The sequence below is a fragment of the Equus quagga genome, chromosome 2 (assembly GCF_021613505.1).
Source record: "Equus quagga isolate Etosha38 chromosome 2, UCLA_HA_Equagga_1.0, whole genome shotgun sequence".
Lineage (NCBI taxonomy): Eukaryota > Metazoa > Chordata > Mammalia > Perissodactyla > Equidae > Equus > Equus quagga.
In genome coordinates, this window is record NC_060268.1 from 127,996,548 (window position 1) to 128,009,780 (window position 13,233).

At 39.8% G+C, this 13,233-nt stretch overlaps 1 protein-coding gene and 1 long non-coding RNA gene across 6 annotated transcripts in view; one reads left to right on the forward strand and one right to left on the reverse strand.

The window, feature by feature from the left end:
- The first annotated feature begins 40 nt into the window (after positions 1 to 40).
- LOC124233201 (uncharacterized) lies at positions 41 to 6,001 on the forward strand. Its single transcript, XR_006886999.1, has 2 exons — positions 41 to 459; positions 5,656 to 6,001. It is a non-coding gene; the product is annotated as an uncharacterized LOC124233201 (long non-coding RNA).
- A 712-nt stretch (positions 6,002 to 6,713) lies between these two features.
- The window catches only part of DDX50 (DExD-box helicase 50), a 31,228-nt gene continuing 24,708 nt past the window's right edge, over positions 6,714 to 13,233 (reverse strand). For all 5 annotated transcript variants that reach the window (XM_046650329.1, XM_046650342.1, XM_046650336.1 and 2 more), the window contains 4 exons: positions 13,002 to 13,161; positions 10,692 to 10,826; positions 9,591 to 9,635; positions 6,714 to 7,214 (listed from right to left, as the gene is read on the reverse strand). In XM_046650329.1, the coding sequence (XP_046506285.1) occupies positions 6,936 to 7,214; positions 9,591 to 9,635; positions 10,692 to 10,826; positions 13,002 to 13,161 (619 nt within the window). In that variant the 3' untranslated portion in view covers positions 6,714 to 6,935. The remainder of the gene's footprint in view (positions 7,215 to 9,590; positions 9,636 to 10,691; positions 10,827 to 13,001; positions 13,162 to 13,233) is intronic.

Here is a 13,233-nt window from a genome sequence, read left to right on the forward strand (position 1 = left end):
GCATTTCCTGCGGAAGCAGAAACCTCGGAGGAGGCTGAGGTCCACGTGTAGGCCCGGAGCGCCGGCTGCTCACGCTCGCTGCGCTTAGCGAATAGACCGCTTAAGACGCTGGGCCTAGGAGGCACTTACCGAAAGGTAGAACTGGAAGGAACCACACAGGGTGGCTTTGTATTCTCGTTCAAACACTGACCAGATTCTCGCTAGCCCCGGCCTGAAAGTGAAGACTTGTAGTTGCTTTTGAGTGGCCCCTCTTCAGTGCTTTATATTAGATTGCTCGAGTTTGCAAAATCCTTTGACGCACACACGCGCGAGGTGTGTATTTTTGATCGTCTTGTGGAAACATCGATACTGAAAGGAGACGCCCAGACTGACAAGCCTGGATGAGAACTAGAATTCAGTTGAGCCTGGTCATTCATTTCACGCGTGCACTCAGCATCCCCTGAGCATTCACCGTGTCAGGTATGAGAAACAGGGCTAGGATTCGGTAACAGATCATACACAAGCCTTAGTCTTCAAGAAGCTTTATAGATTGGTGGGAGATAGAGGAGTGTCAGTTGTTCTAAAAGCACAGAGAGGCACCTAAACCTTCCTTGAGACCAGGAGAAGGGGGCCCCAGACCAAATAGACCTCTATTAGAAAATAGAGGGGCCCTTAGTCTTGCATAACTTGGACAATACACTAATTCAAGCAGTTGAAGGAAAGTGGTCCATTGAATGGTCTATGACAATGTTGCTAAATTTCCTCTGAAGAACTAGTGATCTAAAGAATTGGGAGCCAGTTTATCATAGAATCGTTTTTAAAAATAGGTTGAAATCAGGCCTGGCTTTGAAAACCTGCACCATTTGCTTTGTGATTTTGGTCGCGTTACCTTAATCTGAACCTGAGTTTCTCATGCATGAAATGGGGATAACAAAAGCTTCATCAGTTGATAAAATTAAGATAATGAATGAAAAGGGCTTAGCAGTGCCTGGTCACCTAGAGCACAATAAACGAGAGCTTTTAAAACTCACAGGTGTTTAGAAAGACAATTCAAAATGTAGTCATTTTATGACAAAGGAAAATGCCAGAAGCTTGCTTTCTCTGTTTCATAAGATTAGTTTTTACTGCACATTTTTTAATCTGACCATTTAAAGGAAAAATTTCATGTTTCACATAAACTATTATTTGATGTTTCACAGTCTCAGTTTAACAGAATTCATGTAAATGTACAACAACACTTTAACTCTGTGACATCCTTGCTCCTGGAGCCTTGATTTATCTATCATTCTATCCTTAAGACTTCAGACAGTGCCTGGCACGTAGTAGCCTGTCACTAAAAGTTGATTGATTGTTAAAATGGCAATGTGGGGGGTGGGGAAAAGAAGGGACCCCTTGAAATAAATTTTAGGTATGTGCCCAGGTAGGAAAGCAATTAAATCATCCTGGTATTAGGAACCTGAAGTCTGGTTAATAAACCACAAAACTACATGATATTGTTGAACATGATACTGCTGTAAACAGTACAGGGACATTTTTATTGCCAACAGATGTTCAACAAGAGAGTAAGCCCAGAACATTACTAAATGGAAAATTGTTGTCAAGGCTTATAAATTATATAAGTTCCTTTTTAACATAACTGCACATAGGCACGAGGCCAATATTCCAAGAGGAAGCATGCAAAAGGCCGTTTTCGGTTCAAAGGTGGCCAAATTACTGTATGAAACTTAGTCATCAGTATAAAATTCAGTAACAATTATAACATTTGATAGGAAATGTGAAGTTGTGCTTGAATATTGATTCTGCCAGACCAGTTTTCTCTGATGTAGATGATGTAATATGTTTTCATAAAATTGGCAGAATTTCTATTTCAAAAAGTATGTATACACACAATGAATTCAAAAGTCTACACAACAAAATGTTAGCAGTAATTATCTCTGAGTGATGTGATTATGAGTGGTTTTTATTTGCTTCTCTATTTTTTCAAATTTTTCACAGTGGACATATACTACTAATATTTAAAAAAAGGAATGTGGTTTAAAAAAACTTAGTAAGCAGGGCCAGCCCAGTGGCATAGTGGTTAGGTTTGCATGCTCCACTTCGACGACCTGGGTTCGCCAGTTTGGATCCCAGGCGTGGACCTACACACTGCTCATTCAGGCCACACTGTGGTGGTACCCCACATACAAAATAGAGGAAGATTGGCACAGATGTTAGCACAGTAACAATCTTCCTCAAGCAAAAAGAGGAAGATTGGCAACAGATGTTAGCTCAGGGACAATCTTCCTCACCAAAAAAAACCTTATTAAGCACTGCCTCCAAAATATACAAAAGAAAAACAACTAGAGAGGAGGCTCTTGGACATTCACACCAAAATGTGAATTCATTATTCAAATTTCTAATGCTGAATGGAATAAAAGATATTGTTTATAAATTCAAAAACTGAAGATCAGGGTAACTGATTCAAGTTCAAATAGGTGGTAAGTGACCACACTAGGGCAGAGAGTACAAACAGGCTCTGAAGAGCCAACAGTTGGAGTCGTGGAGGTGCTGGGGCTCGGAGGGAGGAGGAAAGATAGGTGGCTGAATGCAGCCCAAAGCTGAGAATTTGGTGAGGAATTTGCCCTGGGTCCTCCTTCCGGAAGATATGGGAAGTTATTATTTCACCTTGTTAGGACTTGCCCCACTTTCCTTGCCAACAGAGAAGCCAGCCTCGAGCAAGTGGACCCCTTCAATCCATCTCTGACCTGCTGGAATTTACCTACCTGCTTATGTGTTTCACTCTCTTCCCTGAAACTCTTCAATGGTTGTCCAACAGAAGGCCTACAAACCTTCCAAGATAGGACTCTTGCCATGTTTGCACCACTGCTTTCCTCATGAAGATCCCAGCAACAAGAGCTACTTATCATTTGCCGTATTTAGATCTTGTTTTATGAGCTATTCTGTGCCTTTGCCTGGATGCCCATTCCCATTTTCCTGTTTCTTTTACCTGACTTAATTCATGTTCAATCATATCCAGAAAACTTTCTCTGAACCCCCACCCCCATTCCTGGGCTAGGCTGGGTGCCCTTGTGTAGAAATTTCAAATCATTGCATTTAATCATTGCCATGGGCCTAAGTTTGTGTCCATCTGTTTCACTAGATTCTGAGCTGAGGGCCGAGACTGGGCACTCCATATTCACCTTTGGACCCCAAACATAGTGCCTGGGACATTGTAGCTAGACAACATATTATGACTGAAGTACTAGTACTCATGCACCCTAGTAGGAACGGAGCCCCTATTTCATCCTGGATATAAATCTAGAGCTCACAATTACTCAGACACAGAGCCAACTGAGATTTTTCCCCCAGTCATAGCTATCTGGAACCCCATTCCCCATAATCAAAATTTCCCTCTTTCTCAATCCAGCACTGAGTCCTTCCTCCCTCCTTGGCTTAAATGAAATCTGACTTTTCTTGAAAAATACTCTCCCCGTAGCTATCTCATCCATATATTGCTCATTCCTTCACATTCCATGTACCCTGGTATCAATGTCCTCTTTTCCTCAAAGCCATTTCCAAACTATTATTCGTTTACTTTCATGTAAATACCCTTGTCCCTTTGCAGGTATGTGGTAATATCACCCTATCTCCCTCCCAATTCAGGTAATTTCCCAGGCTCCACCATTCTTTGATATTTTGGCACCTGGCTTAGTCTTCCTTTCTCTCTTCAGTCTTGGTTTGTCTTCATTCTAGGAGACTTCCTTGCCCATGAAAATCACCCATATAACACCTGGTTTCTTGGCTCTTTGACCACCTCAACTGAAATAACCTTTGACCCCAACAGCCCTACCACCATACTCTGCACCTGTCTTCTCCCCAACCTCTCCACTTTTGTAATCTCCAATTCAGATAGCCCCCACTGATCTTCAGTCCCTTGCCCCTTCTGCATTCTCCCTGTTATCAACCCCATTTCCACTTCAATCCCTAGGCATTCTAGACTCCCTGGACCATCACTCCAATCACTTTTGTGGAGTTCTTAACCTCTTCACCTTGTCATCCTTTCATCTCACGGAGCAAAACCCTAATCCTCAATCAACTGTCTCCCATCTCCATTCCTACAACAGAATGCTGAGTGTTGCTGTAGGAAATCACTCAATCACTCTAACTGCTGCCACTACAAAATCAGTCTCTAAGCTCAAGTGGGCCCCCAAAGCTGCCTGTGACCCACGGTTTACCTGGTGAGTTCTCCATCTTGTTCCATAGCTGATACCTCAGCATTTCTCCACTTTCCTCAAGTCTCCTAACCTACTGCTTCCTTCTTTACTCTCAGTAAATGACAATGCAAGAATACCACAGAAAAAAATAGAAGGCACTCCCTCAACTTTTTACCTTAACAGTAATAATCACTTTGCTCCTGACAAAATGTTAGAGATGTGCTCCTACCATCTAGGGCTAAAACTCTCCACTGTGTGCTTGATCTCATCCCTCTGGGTCTTCAGAGGGATTTTGCTCAATCATATATTCTTTTTCCCCCTTCCTCCTTTCTGGCTCCTTCCCAATTAGTATTTCAACATGCTCAAATTTCCCTCATCTCCCTTGTCCCCCAGGCCACACACACAAAATTCTCACTGCAACCTCATGTCCTTTCTTTCACATCCTGCTTCAGCTTATTCTTGCCTATCCACAGCCAAATTTCTGGAAGACATGTTCATGACTATTGTCCCTACTTCTTTAACTCCCATTTCCTGCTGAACCCACTGCTAAATGGCTTCTACTCTTAATACTCTATTAATATGGCTGCTCCCCACATCAAATGTCCCCTTTTTGACAAATTCAATGGCCATTTCAGGCTTGTCTTCTGGTTCCTTTGAAAGCCTCATAATTCTCGGCTTTCTGCCCTCTTCTCATCATCCCTTCTCATATGAGACCCCCTTTCCTCTGCTATGCAGTTAGTACACTGGTGTGCCTCTGGGTTCCCTTCTCCGTCCTCTTTTCTTACTATACTTTCCCTAGATAATCTCATCTACTACCTTACCTACAAGTACCATTTTTATTATTCCCAGATCTTTAGAACAGATCTCTCTCCTGCTTCAAACCTATAAATCCAACTGCCTGCTGTTTATCTCCTCTTACATATCTCATGGGCTACTCAATATTAAAATATATCTAATCCTGAACTAATTATATTCCCACTCCATTCCCACATAACTTTTCTTGCTCTTCGTCCTTGTACCTTACCTTAGTGACAAAACTCTAGGTTTCATTCTTCTGCCTCTCTCTTAACTTCCAATTCAAAGTACTAAATCGTAACAATTCTATTTCCTAAAAGCCTCTGAAATCTATCCATGTTTCTCAATGTCCACTGCCACTACTTGGCACAGTGGTTAAGAGTGCTGGTTCAGAAGCTAGACTTATCTTGGTTCAAATCCTCACTCCACTACATATTATCCAGCTGTGTGACATGAACAAGCAACAACCTCTCAAGTGCCTCACTTCTCATCACTCAAAACGTGTTACCTATCATTAGTGCAGACCACCATCACTTCCACCTTGGATTACTCTGACAGCATCTTTTTTTTTCTTTTTTTTTGAGGAAGATTAGCCCTGAGCTAACTAATGCCAGTCCTCTTCTTTTTTGCTGAAGAAGACTGGCCCTGAGCTAACATCCGTGCCCATCTTCCTCTACTTTCTATGTAGGACGCCTACCACAGCATGGCGTGCCAAGCAGTGCCATGTCCACACCCAGGATCAGAACCAGCGAAGCCCAGGCCACGGAGAAGCAGAATGTGCGAACTTAACCACTGCGCCACCAGGACGGCCCCTGACAGCATCTTAAGAAGTCTCCTAGCCTCCAATCTAGCCTTTCTGCAATCCCGTCTCCTCAGTATAATCCAAGCCCTTTCTAAAACACGAATGTCATCATGTTACTCCTTAATTTAAACCCTTTAATGATTCCCGCACTGTGTTCAAGAGAACATTTAAACTCTTTAACAATGCACACAAGGCCTTTAAAATCTGGTCTCCATTAAATACTAAATCCTTACCTTTTTTTCCCCTGTCCTCTGCCTATCACATGCAAACCATATGGAACTAATTGTAGGTCCTCATACTTACCTGCTATTCTTTGCCTCTGGGTTTCTGCACATACCGTTCTCTCTGCCTGCAAACCCTCTCCCTTCTAAACTCCTCCTCCCACCATACACATATACTTGGCTAGATCAACTGATACCTTTGCTTTACTTCTTTTGGGTATCACTTCTTCTAAAAGCCCTCCTGACTCCTAGGACTGGTTAGGCACACCCCAACTAAGTCCTTAGCATTCCATACCTACCTTCATTTTAGCCTTTAGGTATTAGTCTCATTCATAATTGCTTGTCTTTAGACTAAGTTCCTTGAGGATAGCAGCTGCCTTGTTCACCACTATATCCCTAGTTGTTAGTATAGTGATGGGCACATAGTAGACATTCAACCAATATCTGTTGAATAAATTAGTGAGTGTGCACTGCTTGCACACCCTTTTAATTAACTATCTAGAATTTGAAGTACTACACCTAACCAATTATGTCACCAGTTTATACAGCCCTTTAATGTGGAAGGGATTTCTTATTTTCTACCACATATCCTGTGGAAGGAATGATCTGAATACAAATACACCAAATTTTATAAAATGAAAGTAACCTTATGTAAGATTAAGTTGACTGCCATGTTTTAAAGAAATTTTAAAAGGTTACATTGAGAAAATTCTTAAGACATAGTGAAAAGAGACAATAAAAGGAGGTTTTTTTATTCAAAGGTATAACTGGATAAGTAGATTTGTTTACAACCATTCTTGTGAAATACTTTTTAAAAAAATACGACCAACTTCTTTGCCAACAGCAGACACATACCTCAACTATGATGACCTAATTTTTGGTGGATAATGTACATGATTAGGCAGAAATAGGCAAGCTCACACTGGTAGATTAACTATCAAATTCTCAGTCAAAACTCCGTTTGTGGCCCCCACTTCTTGATCGATTTCTATTCCCACTTCGTCTTCTACCATCTTGTCGACTTCCCGACCGACTCCCCTGTCGACTCTGTCTACCTGACCGGCCACCAGATCGACCACCTGACCGGCCCGATCTCCCCACTCGGCCACTTGACCAGCCACTTCTCTGTCTGGAATTAGAAGATATGTTTCCATCATAATACTCTTCAATTTCAGGTAACTTGGCTGGCACTGAGAGTATCCAGTCTGAATCATGCCACTCTGCCTGTTGGGGAAATTTATAGGATTAATAGAAATGCAAAATAGAAACCATAAGCAAGCACATGAGTATAAGAGACTTTTTTCATATCCATTATTAGCTAAAGGCCATCTATCCATTAACTTCAAAATATCTGGAACAAAACTGAAAACCAGAAAAAAACAAAAACAAAAACATATTCAAAGCTCATTCATTAAAGTTCCTAAGTTGTAGTCTCAGGAGAAACTCTCAGGCCCATTTTGAAACTCTAAATTCACGGAGAAATGTATAAATTATACATTCTAAAAGAGAACATGGTTTCTCAGAAGAATACAACTAGACCATTAATAAGTAGTGGTTGCTTTCAGTAGGAATATTAGAAAGAAGCAAGTATGGTAGGTATATAGACAGAAGCAAGAAGTGAGAACAAACAATGGAGATTAACAACCTGTCAACACCAGCTGGGGACTAAAATGTAGCTACAGGAAACAATTTGGTATCAGAGTTAACTCAAGATACACAAATCAGCAGCTCGTAAGAGCATCACTACATCATATCCTGCTACAGTAAGTGTGCTTCATAGTGATCACGAGTTACCGAGGAAAACTGACATTAAAATACCCTGTTGGTAAAAGTGAGCAGAAACAAAGACCCTCACACACCACTGTGGCAATATATGACCAAAGCCTTAAAAAATGCACAAACCTGTTGGCCAAGCAGTCATCTTAAAAAATTCCTCTTAAAGAGATAAACATGGCAGTGCATAAAGAGTTAGCTATACCAATGTTCAGGGCTGACCTGTTTATAAATTATTGGAAATAATTTAAATGTCAGAAAATAGGACATCAATTAAGAAAAGTTGGCCACCCATATGACCAAATGCCAAAGAGTTATTAAAAGTAACTGTATAGTTGACAAAGAAATGTGTTCACAATATATTCTGAATTTTTAAAAAGATAACAAACAGGGGCTGGCCTGGTAGCGTAGTGGTTAAGTTCACACGCTCCTCTTCGGCAGCCTGGGGTTTGTCAGTTTGGATCCCAGGTGCAGACCTACATACCACTTATCAAGCCATGCTGTGGTAGGCGTCCCACATATAAAGTAGAGGAAGGTGGGCAAGGATGTTAGCTCAGAGCCAGTCTTCCTCAGCAAAAAGAGGAGGATTGGCGGCAGATGTTAGCTCAGGGCTAATCTTCCTCAAAAAGAAAAGATAAAAAATAGAATAATCCTATTCTTGTTTCATAATATGTACATAAATATGCACAGGGATGCAACAGACAATTTCTTCAACAGATAAAATACAAGAAAAAAATTTTTTTTTTTAAAGATTGGCACCTGAGCTAACAACTGTTGCCAATCTGTTTTTTTTTTCCTGCTTTATCTCCCCAAATCCCGCCTGCTACATAGTTGTATTAGCTTAGTTGCAGGTCCTTCTAGTTGTGGCATGTGGGACGCCGCCTCAACGTGGCCTGATGAGTGGTGCCATGTCCGCGCCCAGGATCCAAACCAGCAAAACCCTGGGCCGCTGGAGCGTGTGAACTTAACCACCTGGCCACGAGGCCGGCCCCAGGAAAATTTTTAAAAAGAGAGAGAACCTGTAAGTTAAAAGAGACTTAAGAAACATCAAATTACAATGTGTGTTCGCGCCCACCCAGGGACGCCAAAAAAAAAAACAAAAACAAAAAAACAATGTGTGAACCTTATGGGCCTTATATTTAAAAATATTTAGACGAGGGAAAATTTAAACACAAAATTGGATGATAATAAGGAATTATTATTCTGAGGGGCTTGTTTATGGTATTATAATTATGGTTTTTTTTTTCTTTTCTTGTTTTTTTTTGCTGAGGAAGATTTTCCCTGAGCTGACATCTGTGCCAATCTTCCTGTTTTGTGTGTGGGTCACTGCCACACCATGGCCACCAACAAGTGGTATAGTTCTGCGCCTGGGAACCAAACCTGGGCTCCTGAAGTGGACCACACTGAACTGAACTACTAGGGCCATGGGGTTGACCCCAATTATGTTTTTTTAAAGTGATCTTAATATTTAGGTATATGGATATATTTATGGTTGAAATGACAGAATGCCTAGAATTTGTTTCAAAAGAACACAGGAGAGTGGGGAAGTGGATGGAGGTAGACATGAAACAGAATTAGCCATGAGTTGATAACTGCTGAACCTGGATGATGGGAACAGGAGGATTCAGTAAGCAATTTTATTTCTTTATATGTTTAAAATTACTTATGATAAAAAAATGTTTTAAATTATGATACAGACTGAATATTTTATATTAAGGAATTTTTAATTGATTTAAGCATCATAATGATATTGTGACTATGTTTTTTAAAATCCCTATCTTTTAGAGAAAGATACTCAACTATTAACAGATAAAATTTTAAAAATACCTGTAACCTTTCTGACTCCGTTGTGGGAACATCAAAGCAAACACCCTAAAAGCAAAATGAAAACACTTTTATTTAGATGCATATGAGTTGATTTTTTTACTAATACATGAATACTTGCTGGCAATCTTATATTAGCTACAAAAAAAAAAACTTGGTGTGTCCCATGATTGCTTATAGAATTCAGACAGCTAATATATAACAATGCATGACACACAGTGGCTGCTTATTGTATTTTTTAAACCTGAAAAGTAATTAAACACAGTACCTAATAAGAATCTACTACTACTAAGAATCTAAAGTGTCTTCTAAAAACGTTTTGTAGACGCTGTGTTGTTCCATGTCCCTTGTAAAATGATCATCTCATATGTTCCTTTAAAAATTTAGTGCCAGAAAGTTTCTCTCCTAAAGAGCTGCAGTGTTTATCAGATAATGAGAATGATATAACCCAAGATGTTTCCTCTTTAGTCTTGGTTGCCAATAAGTTGAAAGTTAATTTAATAATCAAGTACAGCAACTAGTTTGCCCTAAGGATCTTCTTATATTTTCCCTCCCCTCCACATTTTTTCTGAATGTGTCTATTTGTCTCATACTTGCTACAAATATTTTTTGAAGATAAGCAATATTAAACTTTGAGAGAATTATTTCCAACAAAAAAAGTTAATACAGTTTTAACTTTGCTATTTCATAAATGTATTAAAATACTTCACAAATTATCCTCATTAACAACCAATAGCAGGACACTTAATAACCAATATTGTGTATTCTCTAAAAAATAGAGCTGTTTAGCTGTTGCAATCATAAGCTGTTTAGTCTTAGAAAATAAACACATACAACTACACTTAATATGTGTACAAGGGCAGAAACTTAGATAACTTGGGTATTAGGTAGTCAAACTAAGCAGAATGACTTACAGCTTTCTAGAGGATGGTTATTTATATAACTCCCCACATTTACAACTGGAAACAAACTAACACACAGAGAAAACAGTATTATTCATCCCTTTAGTCTTCAAAAGAGCAAAGAAATAATAAAATATGCTAGTCTTTATAAACATTTACGGTAGTTGAGTAAAAAGCTGTTTACTTATCTAGAAAAGCCTACCATATTTCCTTTTAGGAGGCACATTCTGGTAATTTGGGACACAGCATTACTACTCAGCTTTCTGTTAAGTTCCTTCCAAGCACTGTTGACGTCCTGTATTTCTTCTGGGCTTTCCAGAGTCATGGTCACAAACCCCTTAAGGAATAAAAGTCACATTTTGTTTGGCAAAAAAGTAGCAGCAGTAGGAATGAAGTTCTAACTCTACAGCCCTTCATGACTTAACTGTGCACTTCTTGTGAGCCAAGTGCGTAACATAACTGCTTAAAAAATAACTTCTCTGAAACTATATTAATGGAAGACTACTGTTTATAGATCATTGAAAGTACCATTTTTCTATGCATTGCTCTAAAGCCTACATTTAATTCAAACCATAATGCTTTATGAGAAAATTTTAAAAACTAGAGCATCAGAAAAAAGATAAGGTAGTTTAGAATTAGGGAAATGCTGAAGGAATAAAAGTTAGCTTTGAGTGGAAAAACAAGAGGACAAAAACCTCTTTAAACTTCTGAAGGAATTTTACACAAGTGAAAATTACTTGTTCTGTAAAACTTCACTGGACAGCAAAAGGATCAACACGAAGAAGATACAGGGAGGTATTCATCTCACAAATATTTATTGAGTATCCCAATGTATGTGCCAGAGATTGTACTAGGTGCTAGAGATTCAGCAGTAAATAGTCCTTTCTCTCGTGGAGGTTACATTCTAGGGGTAGGGGAGGGAGCCATGTTAAGTAGGGAGGAGTAGAGAGCAAACAAATGAGGAAGGGGGCTGGCCCTGTGGCTGAGTGGTTAAGTTCGGGCACTTTGCTTCAGCGGCCCAGGGCCTTGCTGGTTCGGATCCTGGGTCCAAACCTAGCACCGCTCACCAAGCCACGCTGAAGCAGCGTCCCACATAGCAGAACCAGAAGGACCTACAACTAGAATATACAACTATGCACTGGGGGACTTTGGGGAGAAGAAGAAAAGAAAAAGAAGACTGGCAACAGATGTTAGCTCGGGTGCCAGTCTTTAAAAAAAAAAAAACAAGGAAACACATAGAATGTCATATATAATAAGCATCATGAAGAAAAATAAAGCAGAGGAAGGGAATAGAGAGTAAAGGGAGATGTAAGCTATTTTAGAGCAATCAGGAAAGACCTCTCTGATATGGTGATATTCAAGCAGAGAATTAAATGAAGTAAAGACAGAAGCCATGCGGTTATTAAAAGGGAAGAACACTCGAAACAGTGCAAGTAAGTGCAAAGGCCTTGTGCAGGGGAGGTTTATGTTTGAGTAACAGCAAATAGGTCAGCGTAGCTAAAACAAGCAAGGGGAGCATGATAAGAGATGAGGTCAGGGAGGTAGCAAGGGATGAGGTCAGCCCAGTGGCATAGTGGTTAAGTTCATGTGCTCTGCTTTGGCAGCCCAGGATTCAGGGGTTTGGCTCTCGGGTGCGGACCTATACTGCTCATCAAGTCATGCTGTGGTGGCATCCCACATATAAAATAGTAGAAGATTGGCATGGATATTAATTAGCTCAGGGCCAATCTTCCTTGAGCAAAAAGAGGAAGACTGGCAACAGATGTTAGCTCAGGGCCAATCTTCCTCACAAAAGAAAGAGACATAGCAAGAGAAAGACCCTGTAGGACATTCACAGTAAAGACTTTGGATTTGGGTTTAAACCATAAAAGAAATTTCAAGCCACTAACATTCTTTTTCTAAGATATTTAATCAGAGGTAGATGACCTATCTGCCAAAGAGGGATTCTTTTATTAGATAAAAGCAAGGACTAAATGACCTCTTAGGTACTTACTTAGCTCTAAGATTCTACCCTAACATTTTCTTAAGAATTATAGTTTAAATATTTTCTTAAGACGTATTTGGTGGGTTACTAGATATAGGGTATTTTCTCAGTGCTAAAGTATCACCCTGCAGATTACTTACTAATTATAAAGAGTAAAATATACTTTTACAATGGGAATATATAGCTCTGGTGTGGTTTGTTTTGACATCTCATACCAACCTAGCAGGACACACAGACTCAGAGACACAGAGACACACACACACCCCCTCACACCCTCCCTCTACATATACAGGCAATCCTTACATGGATTACATACTATGCACAGTACTGTGTTTACTGCAGAGTCTATTTTTTGATTTGCATGGTTCCATGGCAACTTACAAAATGAAGAATAGGTTCTGGTATGCAAGTTTCAGTTAAAACAGTACTGTGCAAACTGAAAGTTTCCTATATTTCTTTCCGGATAGACAGATATCTATGGTTCAGTTTTACTGTTTCTCAACATACAATTTTCTCACAGATTTCTACCTTATCAGAAGTGATCAAAGATCGTGGTTCAAAACTTGATGCACCAGAGATGTGGGCTAATGCTGCAGCCAATGCATCCACTGCCCCTTTCTCCTCTATCAGTCTCTGAGCTGACGGTCGGAAAAAGTCAACAGCAGCGTAAGAAACAGAAGCCAGAGACCTATGGTTTAAAAATAGTAAATTTTCTTGGTCAAGACAAAAGGAAAAAATTAAAGATAAAAGAATGAATGGG